General features: G+C 40.8%; 1 protein-coding gene across 1 annotated transcript; it reads right to left on the reverse strand.

Annotated features, from left to right (window-relative positions):
- Window positions 1-2,873: 2,873 nt before the first annotated feature.
- Window positions 2,874-20,402, reverse strand: LOC125702288 (myosin heavy chain, skeletal muscle, adult-like). The gene is made up of 39 exons (XM_048965366.1): window positions 20,353-20,402; window positions 18,935-19,177; window positions 18,703-18,846; window positions 18,451-18,607; window positions 17,293-17,320; window positions 17,088-17,199; window positions 16,907-16,999; window positions 16,051-16,114; window positions 15,790-15,888; window positions 15,585-15,688; window positions 15,369-15,507; window positions 14,198-14,316; window positions 13,949-14,098; window positions 12,974-13,144; window positions 11,922-12,231; window positions 11,754-11,830; window positions 11,174-11,261; window positions 10,974-11,091; window positions 10,763-10,886; window positions 10,543-10,679; window positions 10,190-10,445; window positions 8,886-9,128; window positions 8,603-8,779; window positions 8,367-8,512; window positions 8,187-8,277; window positions 7,711-8,100; window positions 7,350-7,476; window positions 7,137-7,255; window positions 6,712-6,908; window positions 6,218-6,401; window positions 5,974-6,139; window positions 5,677-5,801; window positions 5,151-5,459; window positions 4,798-5,001; window positions 4,128-4,253; window positions 3,872-4,042; window positions 3,682-3,786; window positions 3,446-3,541; window positions 2,874-3,044 (listed from the first exon to the last, which is right to left on the reverse strand). The coding sequence occupies exons 2-39, from the start codon at window positions 19,139-19,141 to the stop codon at window positions 2,889-2,891; spliced, it is 5,829 nt and encodes a 1,942-aa protein (XP_048821323.1). The 5' UTR covers window positions 19,142-19,177; window positions 20,353-20,402; the 3' UTR covers window positions 2,874-2,888.
- Window positions 20,403-21,879: the final 1,477 nt, after the last annotated feature.

The raw sequence follows: 21,879 nt of genomic DNA on the forward strand, positions 1-21,879 counted from the left end.
TTCCTTTCCTTCCTTTCCTTCCTTTCCTTCTTCTCTCTCTCTTTTTCTCTCTTTCTCTCTTTCTCTCTTTCTCTCTTTCCTTCTTTCCTTATCTTTCTTAATGTCTTCTTATCTTCTTTATTCTTACTCATTTTTTCATTTCCAAGCTGTAGTAGGTAAGAGATCTCCATATGTGGCAGCAGCTTTAACGGAGCCCATCAGCTGCATCTATTTTAAACTTTCTCTTAAGACATTACTTTATGCCTATTATGGATCAAAGTTTTATCCAAGATCAGTTACCTTTGCATCAGCACTTATCAAATCACAAGCATCCTGACTCCAGAAATAGTGTGTCAACACAAAATGACTCCTGTTCTCCATATATGGCAGCAAACCACAAAGGGAGGAGTAACTAATTTTCCTTACTCCTCCCATTAATTTTCCATTCTGATTCCAAGAAGTCTCTGATCTTTCCTTCTGGGATGCTCAATGGTAAGGCCAGGTCAGCCCAGTGCAATGCGCAGTTTGAAACAGAGAATTGGATTGAGATGTCATAATTCAGAGAAACTGTAATGTTACCTTTTACCAGATGAGCATTTAGTAACAGATTCTCAAGACGAAATTGCTTACAGACAAGAGAGAAGCCATAACATTTTCAGCTGCTTTGAGATTCTTTCACAGTCGGGCCATGACATGTTTTGAACAAGGATTGTAACATCATCCAAGGGCAACTGGGATTTTAAGGATCAAACTATGGTCCTGAACCCACTGTGGTTCATTGTCAATTGAAAGACACTGTCTCCAGAATTAAGCTTTATTTTCTTGTTATTTAAACTAAATAAAATAACCAAGCCACCAGGAGAGTGCACTCGCTGTCTGATGTTTCCATGCAGCATGCGTGGGGAAGATGAATCTAGGATGTTCTTGAATACTGGCCAGTGTGTCCTTTTCTGCACCGTGCAGCTTTGCGTTGTCATTCTCATGGGAGGAACTGAACAGTGTAGAAATATTCTTTGGGCTAACATCCAAGGGAAAAGTTTTTCATAGCATTACCAAAATGAAAAGAGCTTGATTAGAGTTATGTTCATCTTAATTAAGAAATTGTTTTTTTTTCTGCCTTTCAATATGTGGAAAAAAAGATTTTGTCTACAAAGAAAGAATCTCATGTCTTTTTGGAGCATGCTGGGGAATGAAGATTGGAGAGGGGCTGTCTCCCTTCTTTGGATCCCAGATATCACTGGCATGGATACAACTTTCACAGTTTCACACATAAAGATGCTGTCTCTCAAGAGCAGTCATACACAGGGTGTCATCTTCTCCTCCAATATATTTAGTTGCTGCTTAGCAAAGTATGTCCATATTTGGTTACAACATGAGAGGACTCCATGGGTCTAAGGCTCAGTGTACCTGGGAGAAAGAGAGCCTCCTGATCCCAAATGCTGGTGCTGCAAGTACACTGCTGGCTGTGGTTGGTGTCAGTCTTTCCTCACACTCCTTCCTCCGCATCTCTGGCAGCAACTCCAATTCCTTTCTCCAGCAGCTTCACAGCTCCTTGAAGTGTTCCATGGAAACAGTGATGCAGAGCTAGCTAGTACCTCAGGGGCATAGGAGTTCCTGTACTGAGCATACTGACATTACTACTACCCACAGCAGATAAATGATGTACCAGGGTCCAGCGCTGCCAGGATGGCTATTCCATTTTTCTAGCTCCAGTGCTGCTTGCCATTCACATCATCAGCTGTCTTCTGTTTTAAACTTCCAGACCAGCAAGCACCTGAGTGACTTTTGCTTCTCTGTCCATCCAGGGTTCTGTTAGTATGTAATGTGCCCAGAATTATTCTCAGATCAAGTCTTATCTTACAAGATTTAAAAAACCTATTCTTTTACTTTTTTTTTTTTTAATATGTATTTATGCAAAGCTCCACATTATTCCACTTCACAAAAATTTATTATAGTTTTATATTAATATTTCAAAACTTAAAAGAGCTCCACAGTACAGCAGCAGTTTCTGCACTGTTATCCTTTCTGTATATGTTATCTTGCATAGGGCTTTATACCATAGTTAGTCCTCTTTTTCTTGCTTCTACAGTCATTCCCCATTTATTTTATAATAGGAAATGTCTGTTTGGGACTGGTTGGTCTACAGAATAGAGAAGTAAGAAAGTGTCATGTCATCTTATCCAAATAAATTATTTGTTCTACTTTAAAATTGATTCTTAAGAACATCTTTCACTAATAAACTGTGTAATAGATCCTGCCTGATAGTTTTAATATTGCTTGCAAACAAACGGCCACTTGTTCAGAGAAGGCAGCAGCTCAGTCCTTGCATAGGTTTCTCCATGAGGGCTCAGAGCCATATAGGTACATTTGGGACTTCAGATTTTTCTTATTGATGTGTTTGTTTATTTCTTTTTTATTTATGAGTGGTATCATGGCTCCAAATCCAGCTTCCAAAGTGAGAATGGACCAGCACAGACCACAGACTGCCTCTGTGTACTCTGCCCATTTGGAGAGAGGTCCCGAAAGCAGAAGCATTTTTACTGTGCTAGGACAGACCATGTAATCCTTCTGCCTCTGTCCTGATGCTACCCTATTGTCAGTATGGAGACTTTGTTACTGTTTATCCAGAATTTGTAATATAATATGATAGAGTACAGAAACTGTGGGAATGAGACTAAGAAAATTGTTATCCAACCATAAAACTGAAAAAAAGGTTCATTTGAAAATGTTCCAAATTTACATACCTACAGAACTGAATTATAACAAACAAAAAGCCACACTGCTTCTGCTGCGTATGCAGAGGACTCTATGGTCTTTATTGTCTAGCTGTTGAGGTGATTATAACGACAAATTATAAGGGATAGCAACAGAGGGCACTCCTCAGGCCACTGTGCTGTAATATGACATCTTCATTCTTCCTCTTCTATCTTCTTGCCATGAAACTCCCGGCTCTTTGCTCGGAGCTTGTTGACCTGTGACTCTGCAATGTCAGCCCGCTCCTCGGCTTCCTCCAGCTCGTGCTGGATCTTGCGGAACTTGGAGAGGTTGACATTGGACAGCTCTTCCTGTACAGGGAGAGGAGTTATGTGGTGAGAACCGGGCAGAGTTTTCAGTCCTCCTGTGGCCAGGCTTAGAAGGATTCCTTGGGAGAGAGTGCAGACCCTCTGTCTCCTGCCTACTGCTGCCTATACATAAGACCAACAAAGACCTCCTCTTCCTCCCTTATTCAAGACTCCACTACAACCAACTGCATTGGTTCTTTGTTGCAATTGAGTAGCTATTTCATTACTTGATATTTTCATTTATGTACTCAATCCTGCTAATTTGGTGCTCGGGTACGAGTGGTTTGTCTGGATGACAAAGATCCTGAAACATCCCATCAATGAACAACGATATTTTCCAAATTTCTTATATTCATCACCACCAATGGAAAGCAAAGCTTGCTTATTTTCCCAGAAATACTTACAGCCTCCTCAGCTTGTCTCTTGTAGGATTTCACCTTCATCTGTAGTTTGTCCACCAGATCCTGGAGTCTAAGAATGTTCTTGCGATCTTCCTCAGACTAAGGCAGACGGTAAGCAGGAAAGAGAGAGAATTGGTTTCCCCACACCACAAAATGACATTTCTTCTTGGACTTCATGGAAAAATACCTTGACTTTCTGGCATAGGTGTGTGTCAACACAAAGATGCCATCAGCCTTACCTGGTAGGTCAGCTCCTTCACCCTCCTCTCGTACTTGCGCACACCTTTCACGGCTTCAGCGCTGCGCTTCTGCTCAGCATCAACCTCCCCTTCCAGCTCCCGCACCTGCAATGAAAAGCCCATTTTGGAGCTTCCCTGCTATCTCTGACCTGGCATTGCACACACTTGCACAAATACCAGCCCTACGCACCCTGGCCTCCAGCTTCTGAATTTGCTTCTTGCCTCCCTTCAGGGCCAGCTGCTCTGCCTCATCCAGACGGAGCTGCAGGTCCTTCACTGTCTGGTCCAGGTTCTTCTTCATCCTCTCCAGGTGGGCACTGGTGTCCTGCTCCTTCTTCAGCTCTTCTGCCATCATGGCCGCCTGGAGAAGAAAGAATCCCTTTGTGACTGGAGATGTTTGGGGAGAATGCATCCACCATCAGCAGTGGAGGCATGCCCCAACTCACATCGGTGATGGCCTTCTTGGCCTTCTCTTCAGCATTGCGGGCTTCCTGGATGGTATCCTCCATCTCACTCTGAATTTGGGCAATGTCTGTTTCCAGTTTCTTCTTGGTGTTGATCAAGCTCGTGTTCTATTTAAAATCAAAAGTATTTTCTGCATTTTGTTCCAAAAAAGAACACTTAATTTGAGAATTGTATTGCTTAAATTTGAAGTTACAATTTAAGAATCTATTATTACCATCTTCTTTAAATGTCTAATGTTGTCAGAGCATATACAGAAGGACAATAAGAAGAAGCACTCCTGAATGCAATTCTACTCACACAGCTATAACACTGTTCTTTGTCTAAGTACAAAAATTGAGATTTAGATTAAAATCCTTCCTACAAGGGATGGATGATTCAAGAACTTACAAAGAAGAAAAGTCTGGAAATAAAAACAAAAGATTGCTCAAAGATATATTGAAATTGGCTATTTTAAATGAGAAAATGAAAACGATGACCAGGGCACCTCATGATCTTGAGAAAAATGAGAAGTAAAATTCCAGGGTTAATTTTCTTTTTTCCTATAGAATGCCTGTTCAACTCTGAAGAAGAGATTGCAACAACAAATGTATCACCTTACACATTATTTACATATCTATGTTTATTTTTCGTATTCTCAGCCAAGAATCTAACCTGAGTGTGAAGGAGCTGAACTCTCTCACTTGCATCCATCAATTCCTGCTCAGCGACTTTCCTTGACCTCTCTGTCTGCTCCAGGGCTGCCCGTAGCTCCTCAATCTCAGCCTGCAGCAAGTTTGCTCTGCGCTCCACCATGGCCACCTGTTCCTTCAGGTCCTCCTGTGTCCTGAGAGCATCATCCAAATGTATCTGGGTATCCTGTAAAAGAGGAAAGAGTATAATATGGCAGACAACTGTTGGACAATAGTAGTTAGTGCTATTCCATAATAGTTTAGATACGTAATTGTTATATCAGTATAATGCCATGCAAGACAGATAGCTATATGCACATTCTTAGTTTAACATACCTTGAGCACTCCTTGTGTGTTTCTGAGGTTCTTTTGTGCCTCTGCAGCAACACGGTTGGCATGGCTCAGCTGGATCTCCATTTCATTCAGGTCTCCCTCCATCTTCTTCTTCAGTCTCAGGGCTTCATTCCTGCTCCTGATCTCAGCATCTAGGGTGCTCTGCATGGACTCCACAATTCTGAGGTGGTTTCTCTTCAGCTGGTCAATTTCCTCATCTTTCTCTGCTATCTTTCTGTCAATCTCAGATTTGACCTGGTTGAGCTCCAGCTGAAGGCGCAGAATCTTCCCCTCTTCATGTTCCAGGGAGGCCTGAATAATAACAAAAATATGTTTTTCTTACAGTTTTCTTCCAAATTATCTCACAGGAAAGAAATGGAAAGGCACTATTATACTCAGCATGATAGGTGTACCAATGCTAGACCTTCAGACCCAGTACAAACAGAGCAATAACATTTGCTCAATGCTTTTATCTTCCACACTGTTAAACAGGACTCCACATGCTAAATCAGTGATTATGAGCATGTACCTCAGCTTCCTCCAAGGCAGCCTGGATTTCAGACTTCTCCTGCTCAATCTGCTTCTTGACTTTCTCCAGCTCATGAATCGCCTTTCCTCCCTCTGCAATCTGCTCCGTGAGGTCAGAAATCTCCTCTGTAGAGAAGAATGAACATTCACATGGTCAGGTATAGAGCATAGAGGGAAAGGCCCTGTGACCCCAGCATAACAGGTCTGCTCCCATCACTGCAGGCACAGACCCAGATGGAGAGGTGGGCAGGAAAGCTTCCGAGAAAGCCCTGCCAGCAGGAAAGGCTGAGCGACTTACGCTGCAAGTTCTTGTTCTCACGCTTCAGCGTTTCCAGGTGGTCCAGGGACTCCTCATAGGCATTCTTCATCTTGAACAGCTCTGTGCTGAGGGAGCGAGACTCCTTCTGGGAGGCCTCCAGCTCAGCCTGCGTTTCCTCGTACTTCTGCTTCCACTCTGATAGGATCTGAGGAGCAACAGAGCATGAGTATGGATGCAACAATCACGTTCTGCTCAGAAAACACAGGCCTGGAGCCCAGAATACCTTGTCAAAGTTCTTCTGCTTCTTGTCCAGAGCTGCGCAGGCAGCATTTGCTCGCTCCACGTCAATCATCAGGTCCTCCACCTCATTCTGCAGCCTCTGCTTTGTCTTTTCCAGGGAAGCACATTTGGCATTCACGGCTTCAACGTGTTCCTCTGCCTCCTGCAGGCGCTGTGCCAGCTTCTTCCTGGGAAGAATAAAGCGCATACCACAGTCAGCAAACAAAGAGTACATCTTACTCTCTTGCTTTTCTTAACAGTGCACCTATCCACTCCATAGTCTGTAATCTACAACCCTTAGTTCTCAGACTGCCATTTTCTGCCTTCCGTGCATATTTTCATTTTCGAGTCCACACACATTAAAGGATGCATTTTCCCTCCTCTTGCCATCCATCCCAAAGCACGACATTGGCTTCTCCCTGGCAATACTTCAGGGTGTGTACTTTCAATTTTCTGTTACAACTTTCTGCCAGCCTTCCCCACTTTCCCTCCACATACTTGGCCTCCTCCAGCTCCTCTGTGCGCTGAATAGCGTCCGTCTCATATTTGGTTCTCCACTGGGCCACTTCGCTGTTGGCCTTGGACAGGGCACGCTGCAGCTCACCCTTGGCTTCCTGCTCCTCCTCGTATTGTTCCCGGAGCAAGTCACAGTCATGGCGGGCAGACTGCAAGGCATGGGCCAGGGCATTCTTGGCCTGAGGGTATAAACATTAGTTGTATATTCAGTATGAACATCCTGGAGAATCTCTCACAGTGAATTAATTTAATACTTCAAATTCGACCACTGGAAATTATGTGTGTTACAATGAATAATAGATATAAGACTAGAGGACAAACTCTACTCCCTACAGTAGTCCCTTTCCCTATTAGGCAATGAGAAGTTAAATATGTTTTTATCAGTGAGCTGTAAGAAAAGATATCACCTTGATTTCTTCCTCTAAGTGCCTCTTGAGTTCCTCAATCTGCTGGGTGAATGCCTGCTTGCCTCGAGACAGCTGAGAAATCAGAGCATCTTTCTCCTCCACCTGGCGTGAGTATTCACCTGAGAAAGCATAGAGAAAGGAAACCTAGCCACTTGGGACCAAAACCAAAAATTTAAAGGATGCCGTCCCATTCCACAATTCATGCACTCTCACCTGATTCTGTCTGCAGACGAGCCCTTTGAGTGCTGAGATCATTGATCATGCGTTGGTGCTCCTCCTCCTTTGACTTAATCTCACTCAATTGGTCTTCTAGAGTACGACACATCTTTTCTAGGTTTGCCTGTGGAGATCAAATGGAATGAACAAGATTAATACCTGTAGTAAACCGCATTATGAACAGCACAATTTTCATCATAAAAAAGTGGCCAGCAGAGCAGACAATATGACGCTATTGGTTTTGAGTTTAAAAATACATTTTTATACAGATTTATGTATTGTAACCAGGTCACATTATTAAAGTGGTATCATTCAACATTATTTATTTTCAAGGTTTTTTTTAATATATTTTCAGTACCTTGGCTTTGGAGACAGACTCCATGTTGCTGGCCAAGTCATCAATCTCCATCTTCAGCTCACTCTTCTCCTTCTCCAGCTTCTGCTTGACTCGTTGCAGGTTGTCGATCTGCTCCCCAAGCTCCGCTGTGCTGTCCGCATGCTTCTTCCGCAGGGCAGCAGCCGTGGCTTCGTGCTGCAGCGTGGCCTCTTCCAGGTCACGGCGCATCTTCTGAAATTCTGTCTCACGCTTCTTGTTCATATCGATCTGAGCTGCCGTAGCCCCTCCTGCTTCCTCCAGGCGCTCACTGATCTCCTCCAGCTCCCTGGAGAGGTCAGCTCGGTGCTTCTCTGCTTTGGCCCGAGAGGTTCGCTCTGCCTCGATTTCCTCCTCCAGTTCCTCAATACGGGCCTGGGGAGCATCAGGAACCCTTCACACCCATGTCCTTCTCCTTCAGATGTTTTCTGAAGGCCAGAAGGGAAGGACCAGAGACTTGCCTGCAGCTCCTTGATCTTCTTCTGTAACTGCATGCCCAGGGCTTGCTCATCCTCAATTTTGCTCTGGATTTGGCTGATTTCAAAGTCTTTCCTTTTGCACAAAACAAACTGTGTTAACACCTGAACAAAACCTCCTACGTGCACCTGCCCAGCACTCAGGTGTCCCACAACCTCACTTACTTCTTCAGTTTCTCATCCAGTTGCTGCTTATCATTTTCCAAATCCATTATGGTATCCTGGGACATCTTCAGGTCTCCTTCAAGTTTCCTCTTTGCTCTCTCAAGGTCCATGCGCAGCTTCTTCTCTTGCTCCAGGGACCCTTCCAGCTAAACAGAATGGGAACATCAGTGCTCTGCCAGCCATGTTTATTTCCACAAATATAATAACCTATAATAGCCATATGCTTTTGTTCTTACATCGTCCACTTGCTGCTCCAGCTTGGTTTTAGCTTTGGTCAGCGTATTGACTTTGTCCTCTTCAGCCTGCAGGTCATCCAGAGTCTGCTGATGGGCCTCTTGGAGGGCTTTCTTCTCTTTTGTCAGCTTGGCAATTGTCTCATCCAAGCCTGCCATTTCCTCTGTGAGGTTTTTCACCTTTGAAGAGAAAGAAGCAAGTTCAATTAAAGCTAAATAGGTACACGACTTCCATAACAGCACAGAGCTCTTTTCTGGAGTGTGATTGATAGCTTCTGCCTCATACCTTATTTTCAGTGGCATGCTTTTCCTTCTCAACCTTAGCCAACGTTAACTCCAGGTCATCTATATCTTTCTTCAGCTCTGAACATTCATCCTCCAGTTTCCTCTTCTTGGCTGTCAGCTCAGCATTAATTTCCTCCTCATCCTCAGCCCGTTCTGTCACCTCCTTAATTTTGGCTTCCAGCTGGATTTTGGTTTTGATGAGCTGGTCACATCTTTCCTCAGCATCTGCCAAAGCATCAGCTTCCTGAGGGAAAAGCAGTTTATTTTGAAAATGTCTGGCTTTAACACAGAAGAATAAAGGCTATTTAATTCTCAAGGAATAGATCTGGAAGACTCATATAATTTCTATTTGCAAAGGAGATATTGTGCAGTTACAATTTAAATTAGAAATTTTGAATAAGTTTTCAGTTAGCTTTATTTTTTCAGACCTTTTGCATCCCCAGTCATGGTGTTTAGTTCCTGTATGCCAGTAGGCTATTCGATTCATTTTATACTGTCCATTCAAATATGCCAGTAATTTACCACTTATCATAATTTTCCATTTTTCACCATTGTCACTTTCAAAGTTATGTGGATGTACTGAGAAATGAAAATACTTTTTCTTTGTTCATCACTGAGAAAATATTTTTAAATTTCTGGTAATTTTTCTCATATACACTAAGAAGCTTTTTTTCTGTATACTGAAAATGTTTTTTAAATTAACATCACTAAATGAGTGCTTACATGAAAGCCAGATATGTGACTCTAAGAGACTGACACACAGCTGTTACACTTAGCAGACGCTAATTACCACTGATAGTTTTCTGAAACAAACACTTCAGCACAAAGATATTGCTTAAAAATGATCTTGGGGCCAAATGGCATTGTCACAAACTACAAGTATCATGGGATTTCCACATACATCTTCTGGGATCAGTAGCTCAGGAGATATGCCAAAAGAAATGGCACCAGGCTATTAACATGTATAACTTAACTAAGATGAAGTAGTTGTCAATGGAATGATTATCCCACTTAACTAAGCACAGAGCAGTGACAATTATGTTTTCTGCCATGAACATTATGAAGATGCTACATGTAGGATTTAAGATTGAAATTTGAATTTATTTTTGAGCTGAACCAACAGTTTTAATAGTAACACTGACTGTGGAAAGGAAGTGGCCTGAATTTTACCCTCAGATACATGCTATTTGGCTTAAAAAATTTTACTAAAGCAGTACAGAATGTAGTTTCCTCTCTAGTAGAAGGCTTAAAACTTACTGAATGATTTCACTTAATAAAAACAAAAATAATAATAATGATGCTCACAGCCTGCACTTGGAGCTGCAGATCATTTTTCTCCTGCACCAGCTTCACCATTTTCTCCTCCAGCTCCTTCCTCTTGGCCTCAGACTTTGCAAGCTCTTCCTTGGTCTTCTCAAACTCTTCCTTCATGTTGGCCATCTCCTTCTCAGACTCTGCACTCTTCAGCAGGGGTTTGATCTTGAAGAACAGCTTCATCCAGGGCCAGTGCTTGACATTCATGAATGCACGAACGTTGTACTGGATGCAGAAGATGGACTCTCTGAAGCATAATTAAAATGCACATTTGATTATTTTGTGTGATATGATCACTAGGACTTTCCCCAAAGTGCCTTTAAGTGAAGATGGGGAACACCTACCTCCTCTCCACCATTCTCTGGTACTCCACTCTCATCAGGAAGCCCCTGCACCTGGCCTGTGTGCGAGTGATGAGCTGTGCCAGCTTCTCATCCCTCATCTCCTCCAGGAGTCCCAGCAGCCCAGCTTTGAAGAACACCTGGAGAAACAGAACATTGCAGTGCATCACTGTCAGGGAGAACAAAACACAGATACAGGGACTGAGTTGAGGAGAGTTGGTACCTTGGTGTGACCAAATTTGTACTGGGTGTGGTCCACATCGATTGACCCAAGAAGCTTCTCAGAAGCTTTCTTGCTATCAATGAACTGTCCCTCGGGGATGGCACTGGCATTAAGCACCTTGTACCTGGGACAAGCAAAAGAGAAAGCTAAGGCCATTCTTCCCAAATCTCGACATTACTTACAGTCATGCTAACAGGCAGAGTGCTCTTACCTCTGTTTGAAGTCTGCATAGAGGACCCTGCTGGGGAATCCTTTCCTGCAAATCCTGATTCCCTCCAGCACGCCGTTACAGCGCAGCTGGTGCAGCACCAGTTCATGCTCCATGGCACCTAACAATTAATTTTACAAATGAATGCCACCGTTTCCACCACCGAGGGAGACAACTTTAGTGTCTCTGCTGGAGCATCTTACCTGGTGTTTTTGTTTCATTTGGGATGATGCAGCGGACAAAATGAGGGTGAGTACTCCGTAGGTTGGTCATCAGCTTATTTAAGTTCTCCTGTGGGATCATGAGTAGAAGTTTAGATTAAATTTTTTTTACTTCTACACACTCTGTATATAGGTGAAAAGAATATAATGAATCTTTGGAGAATGTAGCTTTCAGATCCAAACTTTAAATGTAATGAAATCTTCTATGTAATCTTATTAACAGAACGTTTAAATCTCTGAATCATAATCTGGAGGAAATGAAAAATTTTAAGACAATATATAAACATTGTTTTTACTACATCACAGGTAAAACGAATTTTTTCATAGACAATATAGGTGAAATTTTGAAACAAATTCAGGGAGTCACCAGAAGAGTACTCGAAACATATCATAAATGTGAGCAGAAAATAAAGATGAAAATGCAGTGAAATAACATCTGCGCAATTTATACTTATTGGTTTTTCATCATAAAAAAAACGTTGTGAGAAGAATGGAAGTTCAGACAACTCAGATCCATAACTGTTTTCATGTCATTTTAATGATTATGAGATTCATACTTTACCCGGAAAAGAGCTGAGACAGTCTGGAATGAAGAACCCTTCTTCTTGCCACCTTTCTTGCCACCACCACCACTAGCCTCTTTAAAAACAAATGTGTTTTATATTCATTTTTGTAAGGTTAATCTTTACGTATTATGAAAGTGAGAACTTCAGAATTTTAGAAATCTGACCTGCTTCTGCTCCACCATAGTTGGCAAACAGTAAGGCCAGTGTCTTCACAGATGACTTTTGGTACAACCCAATGACAGTTTCATTCAGGGGGTCCTTGTTCTTCTCAAGCCAACCAGTGATGTTGTAGTCCACTGTGCCAGCGTAGTGCACCAAGGAGAAGTGGGCCTCAGCCTTGCCTTTGGCAGGCTTGGGCTTCTGGAAGTTGCTGGACTTGCCCAGATGCTGGTCATAGAGCTTGTTCTTGAAAGAGGTGTCAGTTGCCTTGGGGAACATGCACTCCTCTTCCAGGATGGAGAAGATGCCCATGGGCTGGAAATATTACAATACATACAATAGAATATTATATAGAATATAATATGATCACCACTTGGTCTTCAAGTGAATGTAGTAGAAGAGGAAGCTGAAGAAGAAACTTACATCCTTGATGTGAAGTAAATTTCATTCTAAAAAGTGAGTTTACATCACCTGAGGTTCACCTGCTTGACTCTAAATTTGGCACGATCATTTAGGACTTTTTTTAATGCAAAAAATCAAGTTAAAAAAAATCACAAAATCCATAATCATATTTAAAAACATTCACAAATGTTTCCATTTTATGTTTAGTTCATTTTTGTATTTTTAAGCAACTACCTAAATTATACAGCACTACAAGAAATATCTTTCATTCTGTTGCTCTAAAAGAACAGACTGAGATTGAACTTTACTATGAACCATCAAGAAAAAAAAGAGTATTGTTCAACAAATAAATTAATTCCAGAACCTTAAGGAAATTCATTTATTTTACTTTAGGAGCTGCCGTATATTTTTGAAATAGTATCCTTTAATAAAATAAGCAGACATCTTGCATGCAGAGAAGGTGTGTAAAGAATGACTTCCATAGTTATTCATGAACACTGTAATGAAAAATAAGCAAATGCAGACGTCAAGAGATACTTCATTAACTAAAAATGAGTGCATTAAACTGATCAAGGAAGAAAGGAGGACTTTTTTAACAGTTAACCTCCAACAATTACCTTCTGAAAATGCAGGACATTCTGAATTAAAAATTTACCTTTTCAATGAGCTCAATGCAGGCAGCCAGGTCCATCCCAAAGTCAATGAATTCCCATTCAATGCCTTCCTTCTTGTACTCCTCCTGTTCCAGCACGAACATGTGGTGGTTGAAGAACTGTTGCAGTTTCTCATTGGTGAAATTGATGCACAGCTGCTCCAAGCTGTTGAACTTTCCAGAGCCAAAAACAAAACAAAACATAACAAAACAAAATAAACAACATGTCAGTTATTAAGATGAACAATTACTGTATGATTTCTTTATAATTTTAATCTTTTATACACCTCTCTTGTTAAAATGTAGTTACATAACATCACTGCATCACAGCAGTTCCCTGAAGAAATACCTACTTAATGAGGACAGGATTCCTGATGAATCTCCTAAAATTATTAAAGTACTTCTGCCTTTCTTTATTCAGACAAAAAAAAAAAACAAAAAAAACTGTATGCTTTCAGTTTTATCAGTAATTATCTGATCTCTCTGATCAGTCATTTATCCAGTAACTTGCTTGTCTTTTAAACAAATTTCACATCTTTAACCTATTATATATTTGTCACTGGATTTCCAAAACTTAAGATCTGAATCCATAAGCTCTTTATACATATTCATATTTACATACATATATGTATGCATGTTTTTTTTTTTTTGTAATTGTTATCGTTTCTCTAAGATAAATATTAAAATATTACCGCATATAGAATTGTAACTGCTACTTCTATGCAAACAACATAACTGCTATTGCAGAGGTTGGTGAGGACCTGGAACAGGTTGTCCAGAGAAGTTGTGGATGTCCAATTTCTGGACGTGTTCAAGGCCAGGTTGATGGGAGCCTGGGCAGCTTGATCTGGTGGGGGCAATGAGCTCATGGCAGGGGCAGTTGCAAAATGATTAAGATATTTAGAATATTATTGCTTGGAAGTCTCTGACATTATAATCTCACTCTCTAAAAGCAGACCTCAAACATGTACTCCTTACATCAAAGATCTCAAAGCCAGCGATGTCCAGGACACCAATGAAGTACTGCCTGGGCTGCTTGGTATCCAGCTGCTGGTTGATGCGAACAACCATCCACAAGAACATCTTCTCATAGACAGCCTTCGCCAGAGCACCAACTGAGTTGTTCACCTGAAACAAAGAAGAGTGCAGCAGAAGAAAAATCAATATATAAAGCAAAATGTGCCAGTCTTACAAGACAGAGGTTCTCAGTCATCAGCTGTTTCTTACCTGCTGCACGGTTTGACCCTTGGTCACATACTCATTCCCAACCTTGACACGGGGGTAGCACAGGGCTTTGAGCAGGTCTGCTGAGTTCAGACCCATCAGATAAGCAGCCTTATCAGCAACTAAATAGCAAGAGAAGGAAATAGAAAAATTAAGATTAACAAGATATGCAGAATATTGAAGAATAAACCCTTTCTGAAGCTATTGCCATATCAAATGTTCTTGTGATCAACTTCTACTTGCTGTATGTTTCACGGGACGTATGGCAGTCACTGAATGAAAATTCATCTTTGTTTTGAACATCATTCAGAGTAGGATGCCTACCTGGTATTTGTGTTTTTGCAAATCTTCTCCGAATCATCTAGAAACAAATTTTTTACTGAAAATTCACACTGAAAACCAAAGCTTTCCCATCTATCCAGAGCTAATTGGTATCTATAAGCCTGGAACAAAACCACCAAGGTGTTATGAGGATTGCTGCCTGACTGTAATACAAAACATATACTTGGGCACTTAGGCTCCCTGCATATTTCTTTGGCAGCAAAAATGCCCTTCAAAAAGAATGCATTCCAAAATTACTGGCAAAAATTGTCAGGACTCAATTTATTTAAGTCATGTCTACATTATATAATATTCAAGTCATGAAGTAATCAGCTGAGAAACAGAAGATCTAAGTCACTTCTTTCCAAGTCTATCATATGTACCTATGCTTCACTTAGACTGCTGTTCAAAGAATTTTGTAATGCAAGGATAGCTTCAAGTCTGAATGTCCATATGAGAAGAAATTAGAGTACCCTTTATTCCTGAGAAAAAATCTCTATTATGTATTTATAAACAGTGAATTTAGTGCACCTACTTAATTGGGAGAAAAAAAAAAAGCAGCTAGAAATATGTTTTATGAAAACATTTTCCTGTTAGCGGTTATCCAATATGAGCACATCAGACTGTGCTATCTAAAACTATGAACCCCAGAACGGAATTAATGGACACTCACACAATCCATACATCAGATTGATAGGTAGTCCTTGAAAAAAGGATGGCAGTTTTATACTAGCTCCATTGGGTACTAGCTCCATCTAGATACTCTTTTTACACATTTCCACTCTTCTAAGTTTTAAATTACTGTTAATACTGCTTCTATTCCTAATAGGTCAGCAACAGAGTTCGCTAGTACCCTCTGTGCCATCTGGCTCTGCTTGCTCTTCTCTTTGTTTCTGCTTGAACTTCAGGTTGCCATAGTGCATAACAGCTCCTGTCAACTTGTAAATAGCCACTTTTTCATCAGCAGTAAAGCCCAGGATGTCAATGGCACTCTACAACAGAAAATGTAAAGTAAAAGATTTGTCTGGGAGAGATTACAATAGACACAACATTTTTAAATGTTACTTACATCTGTAGCCATCAGCTCCTCTTGATCATTAATGCTGGGAACAGTGATCTCACCTTGACTCACAAAGTGATAGTCATAAGGATTGGTAGTAATTAGAAGCATGTCTGAAAGTAAGAAAAGGGAACAAACAGATATAGTTCAGTTAAGTGTGTAATACCATGAGCTGATGCTCAGCAATCTTCTCCAAGTTAGTCATCATTCCTACCAATTAGCTCTGGCTTCTTGTTGGACATAATTTGATAAAATATGTGGTAGCTTCTTTCTGCCTTCAGCTGAAAAGTGACTCTGGACTTCTCCAATAGATCTGAAGGGAAAACAGAAAGATTAGAAACATAAAGATACAGCAAAAGAGAAAGCAGGGAGAAGGTACGAAGAGGGAATGGTATTTAGATGGCAGGGTAAAAAGGATAGATGGATACTGATGAATGAGTGTATGGATCGTGAATAGTTGAGGAAAGTGTCTTACATGTTTCAATATCTGCAGAAGCTAGTTTTCCTGTGGCACCAAAGTGAATTCTGATGAATTTCCCCTTTGAATGGATAAAAATTGTCTTAAAATTTATGACATAAAAAATGCATCTGAAATGGTGAATTTTGCTCTTTATTGGGTGCAAGATTTCTTACTGAAGATATTTTCTTATGAGTCACATGTATTTTCACCACTAAGATAAAGTCTTTTAAATTTTTGCCTACAAAAATAACCAATAGAGACACAGCTGTATATTTAATGTATGCTGAACATACAGATGGAAAGTAATGAGTGGATTTCATTAGCCCATTTATACCTTATCCCAAACACTTCTGATTCTATCCTGCCTACACACAACAGCCATCTGAATGATATGGGAATATCCATTTAACTAGTACAGCTGTGTAAATCTGTCTTGGTATCAAGTGATTTGAATTATGATAAAATCAATTTGATATGCAGAAAAGATATATTCAGGTAGAAGTTTTTTTCCTTCCTTGCTTCCTTCCCTGCTTCCCTGCTTCCTTCACTCCCTCTTCTTTTTCTGTTTGTGTGTCCTGTAGTAACTGAACAAAAATATGAGGAAAGGTTAAAGAATATTGTATAAAAACAGTGCAGGAGAATGAGCAGATGATCTGCTAATTTAATACGTACTCCAATGCAATACAGATAAATTTTTTTTCAAAGAAGCACTGATTTCAAAATCTCACTAACTAATTTCAGGGTGTTAAAATCATGCTAAGAAAATTCAGTTTTACTCCTGTAAAATGGATGGCTGAACAACAGGAAAGGATAACTGCCATAAACTCCTGCTTATTATAATTCAGAAAATATTTGCTCAAACAAAACTTACAAAGCGTGAGGAGTTGTCATTCCTCACAGTCTTGGCATTTCCAAAGGCTTCCAGCAGTGGGTTGGCACTGATGATTTGATCCTCAAGTGTTCCCTACGTGATGATAATTGTTACTGGGTATACTTTCTAAAAATGAGGAACAGAAGAAAGCATTGATTCAAGCCAGTATCTCTTAATGTACCTGCATTTTGCCAGGCTGCTCCTCCTTCTTCTTCTCCCCACTAGCTGCAATTGTTGCAAAGTACTGGATGACACGTTTCGTGTTCACAGTCTTCCCTGCACCGGATTCTCCGCTGTTGAACCAGAGAAGCAGAGAGCATGAGGTCAGGGAGAAGGTCCCCTGGCACAGGGCAGCCCCACAGGGACCCGAGCAGGAGCGTACTTACGTGATCAGGATCGACTGATTCTCGCGGTCTGTGAAAGAAACAGAAATATAGGACATAAAACTCAGTGAATAAGAAGGAATGGTACACAGGTAAATTTAAGTGAATTAAAATTTAAGCTCACTAAGGTCAAGCCTTACATCTAAAGTACAGAGACAAACCAATGAGAAATCCAGATTAGTTTCAATTCATTTAAATTTAAAAAAAAAAAAAAAAAAAAGCAAATAATGTGTGCGCAGAAAAGGAAAAATTCTTCCTCTGAATTGTTTTCCTATTAATCCTTCCTTTTATGTTTTTGACTACATGCTTCAGTTAGGCTTAAAAAAAAATAAAAGCACAAACAAAACAACACTTTGCACGTTGTCTTTCATTTTGAATAGGAGTAAGAATGCTGTGAAGATAGAAAAGCTTAGAACTGTGGACAGAACAATGAAAGCTTTGAAAAATTTGTACTTCTGCTACAGAATTTGACAGAATCACAGAATAAGGCAAGAAGGGTTATTATCAACCACCTTGCCCAAGCAGGGCCTCCTAGAACAGGTTGTCCAATGTGTTGTTCAGGCAGTTTTTGAGTATTTCCAATGATCAATACTCTACAACTTCCTGTCTGGCAAACCTATTCCAGTCCTCAATTACTTGGATAGTAAAGAAGTGTTTCCTAATGATGAGAGAGTACCACATGTGTTTCAGTTTGTACCCCTTGCCTCTTGTCTTCTCCCTGGGCACCTCTGATAAGAGCCTGGCTCTGTTCTCTTTCCATCCTCCCTTCAAGTTTTTATATCCACTGAAAAGATCTCCCTCAAGCCTTCTCTTCTTCAGGCTAAAAATCTCAACTTTCCCAGCCTTTGCACATAGGTGATATGCTCCAATCCCTTCATCAGTTTAGTGGCTTTTCACTGGACTCATCCCAACACTTCCATGTCCCTCTCATACTAGGGAACTCAAAATTGCTCATGGTTATCCATGTGTGGCTCATGAGTGCTGAGTAAAGAGGAAAGATTGCCTCCTTCAATCTGCTGATAATGCTTTGCCTAATGGAGTCCATTTTACCCCTAGCCTTCCTTCCTTGTGGAAAGGGCACATTGCTGTCTCATATTCATAAGAATTCTCCTTTGTAAGAATTCTGTGGAGCAATCACACAAGATAGATGGAGTCACTCACCAGTCAGCATGAACTGATAGGCGTTGTCAGAGATGGAGAAGATGTGTGGAGGGGCCTCCTGGCGCTTTTTGCCTCGGTAGGCCAACACCACCTCCGGGTTGTACACCGGCAGCCACTTGTAGGGGTTGACAGTGACACAGAAGAGGCCCGAGTAGGTCTGCGAGGAAGGGACACGGCACGTTGGCTTCCGCTCAGCCTGGCACAGCAGTCCTCCCCAGCTACCAGCCAAGGAAGAGAGCTGCTGGTACTTACGTAGATCATCCAGGCTGCATAACGCTCTTTGAGGTTGTACAGCACAGCGGGTTCGTGGAGGTGGGTCATCATGGCCATGTCCTCAATTTTATCGTACTTGGGAGGGTTCATGGAGAAGATTTGATCTTCCTTCACGGTCAGAGTCTGCCAAAGAAAAGACAAATCCCTGCATGTCAGCTCAGAGACCACTGTGGAAATCAAATGGCGTCCCTCAGCCTTTCTTTTCACTCACTTCTCCACCTTCAGTCTTGACGGTGACCTTCCCGGATTCTTTGCTTTGGATTGTCCCTTTCACAAAGGATTCTTTGGGATGCACCACAAAGACAGATGTCTTGGCATCAAAGGGCTTGTTCTGGGCCTCGATTCTTTCCTTCTCTGACTTTCGGAGGTAAGGAGCAGCCTCTCCGAAGGCGGCCATCTCAGCATCTGGAGAAGCCATGGCTGCTCTTCACTGAAGACACCTCAGCTGAAGACTCTAATGGGAAGAAATAATGTAACACTATTTATATCTTTTGTAAGACAGGGAAAATTTCTATATTCAGTGTCTTTCATCACATCTTTTACCATGTCATGTGGTTTTTATTCATACTCCAATATTTAAGACAACAAAATGACCTAACTGAAATCCTAATCTGTAGGTTGATTTCGACAACAGGGTTATAACTGATGTAGTCTAGATCTTCAGATTACAGCCTTTCACAACTGCAGTTTTGGATCTTTAGGAACGGTGTGTCTGTGACATGAGAGTGAAGTTGCTGAGCAACTTTCAATAAGATATCATTAATAGTGGAATTACATGTGGAACATTTTGATAGAAGGATAAAAAGTGGAGGATCATTTCTGAAAAACTGTAGATTAGGAAAAGGATAGGTTATGTGACTTTTAATACTCTGTCATAATTTAATTTGTTTATACAATTGCTATTCATAAGCACAATATCCAAATAATGTCAACTCCGAAGTTATAGCTTGGGTGAAACAAAATTCAAAAACTGAATTTGGAACTGCTATGCCTGCATGGAGCTCCCAAATAAATACATACTGGAAAAAATCTAGGAACAGGTGAGCTTTCAAAATTTTAATAAAATAAGAGTGTTTCTTTAGATGTTTTGTTTTGATGCTAAGTTTTGCCAGCTGCACTTGAAAAATTTCTAGATACTTTAGTAAAATTGATTCCCTCTGTTCAACAGCTAATATTTTTTTTATTTTATTAAATTAATTATTTTTTAAATTAAATGAATATATAAGAGGGCTTTGACATTTTACAAAGATTGTAAGAAGGTCTGTATTCTCAGATGATTTATTAATTGATAACATGTTGAGGAAAAATATACAATTTTCTATTTTCTATTTTCTTTATTTTCTCCTTGGTTCATCTTGGTCCAGTTGTACTGCTGCAATGATGTGAAGCTGGCACGCCTCACTCCCTGTTTGGTCAGTTAAGCAGAAATGAAGAGTATTCCAATGGGAATTTTCTGGTCTGCCATCAGAGACAGGAAGATAGAAACACAACCATTTGAAAACCTCACCAGCCATGAGCACCCACCAGCTGCCTACTGTAATCACACTGGCTTTGAATGCAGGGTAAAAAAGGTGATTGCTCATCCATACAGAAATCCCACCCAAAAGCATGAATAAATCAGGTTCTTACCTCTCGTGATACCAGATGGGTGGCTCACAGCCTGGCAGCTGGTCAGTGCTGCAAAACAGAAATGGCAAGTTCCTACTTGGCACAGAATTCCAGAGTGAAAATGTGCAGGTATCTTGAAAGCAGATTTAAAACTCGAGCTGAGGAATTGAGCTTCCTCCTGGAAACGAGCACTGGAGGCAGAGGAATGCTGTAACACAGAAAGACTCCTGCATGGCTGCGGACCCCATCCACTTACCTTGGAGCTTTCCGTGGAGACAGGGCACTCTTGCTGCAGGGACATTTTATATGATCTCATCTGCAGATGCTACAGATGCCTACTCTTTCTTCGGTCAAAAAATTTTTGGCAAGCCTTCTTTGGCAAAGCATTGTCTGGCAAACTGAACTAAGGGCATAATTGTCATTTGACATGACTAGATATAATTAGAAAATTTTGATGTCTTACCGACTATATGAATACATCTCCTATAAATAATTTGACAAGGGTGTTAAGGAGGGAATCTGGACTAGTCAAGGCACTTAGAGAACTTGGATGCAGGACTTATGGATTCTATTGCTGGCTTTCCCACCGACTCACTGTATGACCCAGAGTGGATTGCTTGGTATGTGTGTGCTGCAGCTACCCCAGCTGTACAATGGGGATGACAACATTTATCTTCTTTATGTCATGGTGTGAAATTTATGAGAAATAATTATGAGAAAAATTATGAGAAAATAAGTACTGATAAAAACATTTGGTAGTTATGTTGGCAAAAACCCTGAAGTAGATGAGTGATGTGCATCCTTCAAGCTCACAGTGCTACTGCCAGAGCGCCATGGACACGGTGAGGTGACTGGTTGAGACAAAGAGTTGGTCATACTAGTAGGAAGCTGGGGTCCAATTGAACTAGTGTCTTGAGAAGAGATGTGAGGTCACCTCTGATATAGAAAGAACTACATGCATACATTCATGCACAGATGTGTCAATCATTGTACTTAAAATTGCAAAGAAGTGGGAGATTCTTCAAGAAATACTTCTGTAAGCCTGTGAATGAGATAATGTTAGGATAGTTCATAAGATGTTCTGTGATTTTTAATATGTAGGTCAGTGCAGTTGAGATCTGCACTCTGGTAGAACCTCAATCCAGAATGCCCATCACAAATACTTCACACACATTCATACAGAAAGAATAATTGTCAATATAGTCTTGCCTGAGCATTAGATGTTGTAGACAATCCTGATACTGGATCCAGGGAGACACGCTGAAAGTCATGGAGAGCAACTCTTCTAGTTTTAGGAAAAGGGCACTGTCACTGGATATGCTCTAAATCCTGACAGATCTAAACACATCCTTCTCCTGGTCATTGGCATTTTGATTATTGAAAGACATCTGTAAATAATACAGGCACAAGGACAGAAAACTGATACTGTGATCCAAGGTAAAATAATCTGGTACAGTGCATGAAGAGCTTTTCTAAGGAGGGTCAGTGCAGCACCCAAATTCTGGGTGTCTGGGCCTCAACCTGGAGCTCAAACTCATCCAAATCAGG

The sequence above is a fragment of the Lagopus muta genome, chromosome 18, assembly GCF_023343835.1.
Source record: "Lagopus muta isolate bLagMut1 chromosome 18, bLagMut1 primary, whole genome shotgun sequence".
NCBI lineage: Eukaryota > Metazoa > Chordata > Aves > Galliformes > Phasianidae > Lagopus > Lagopus muta.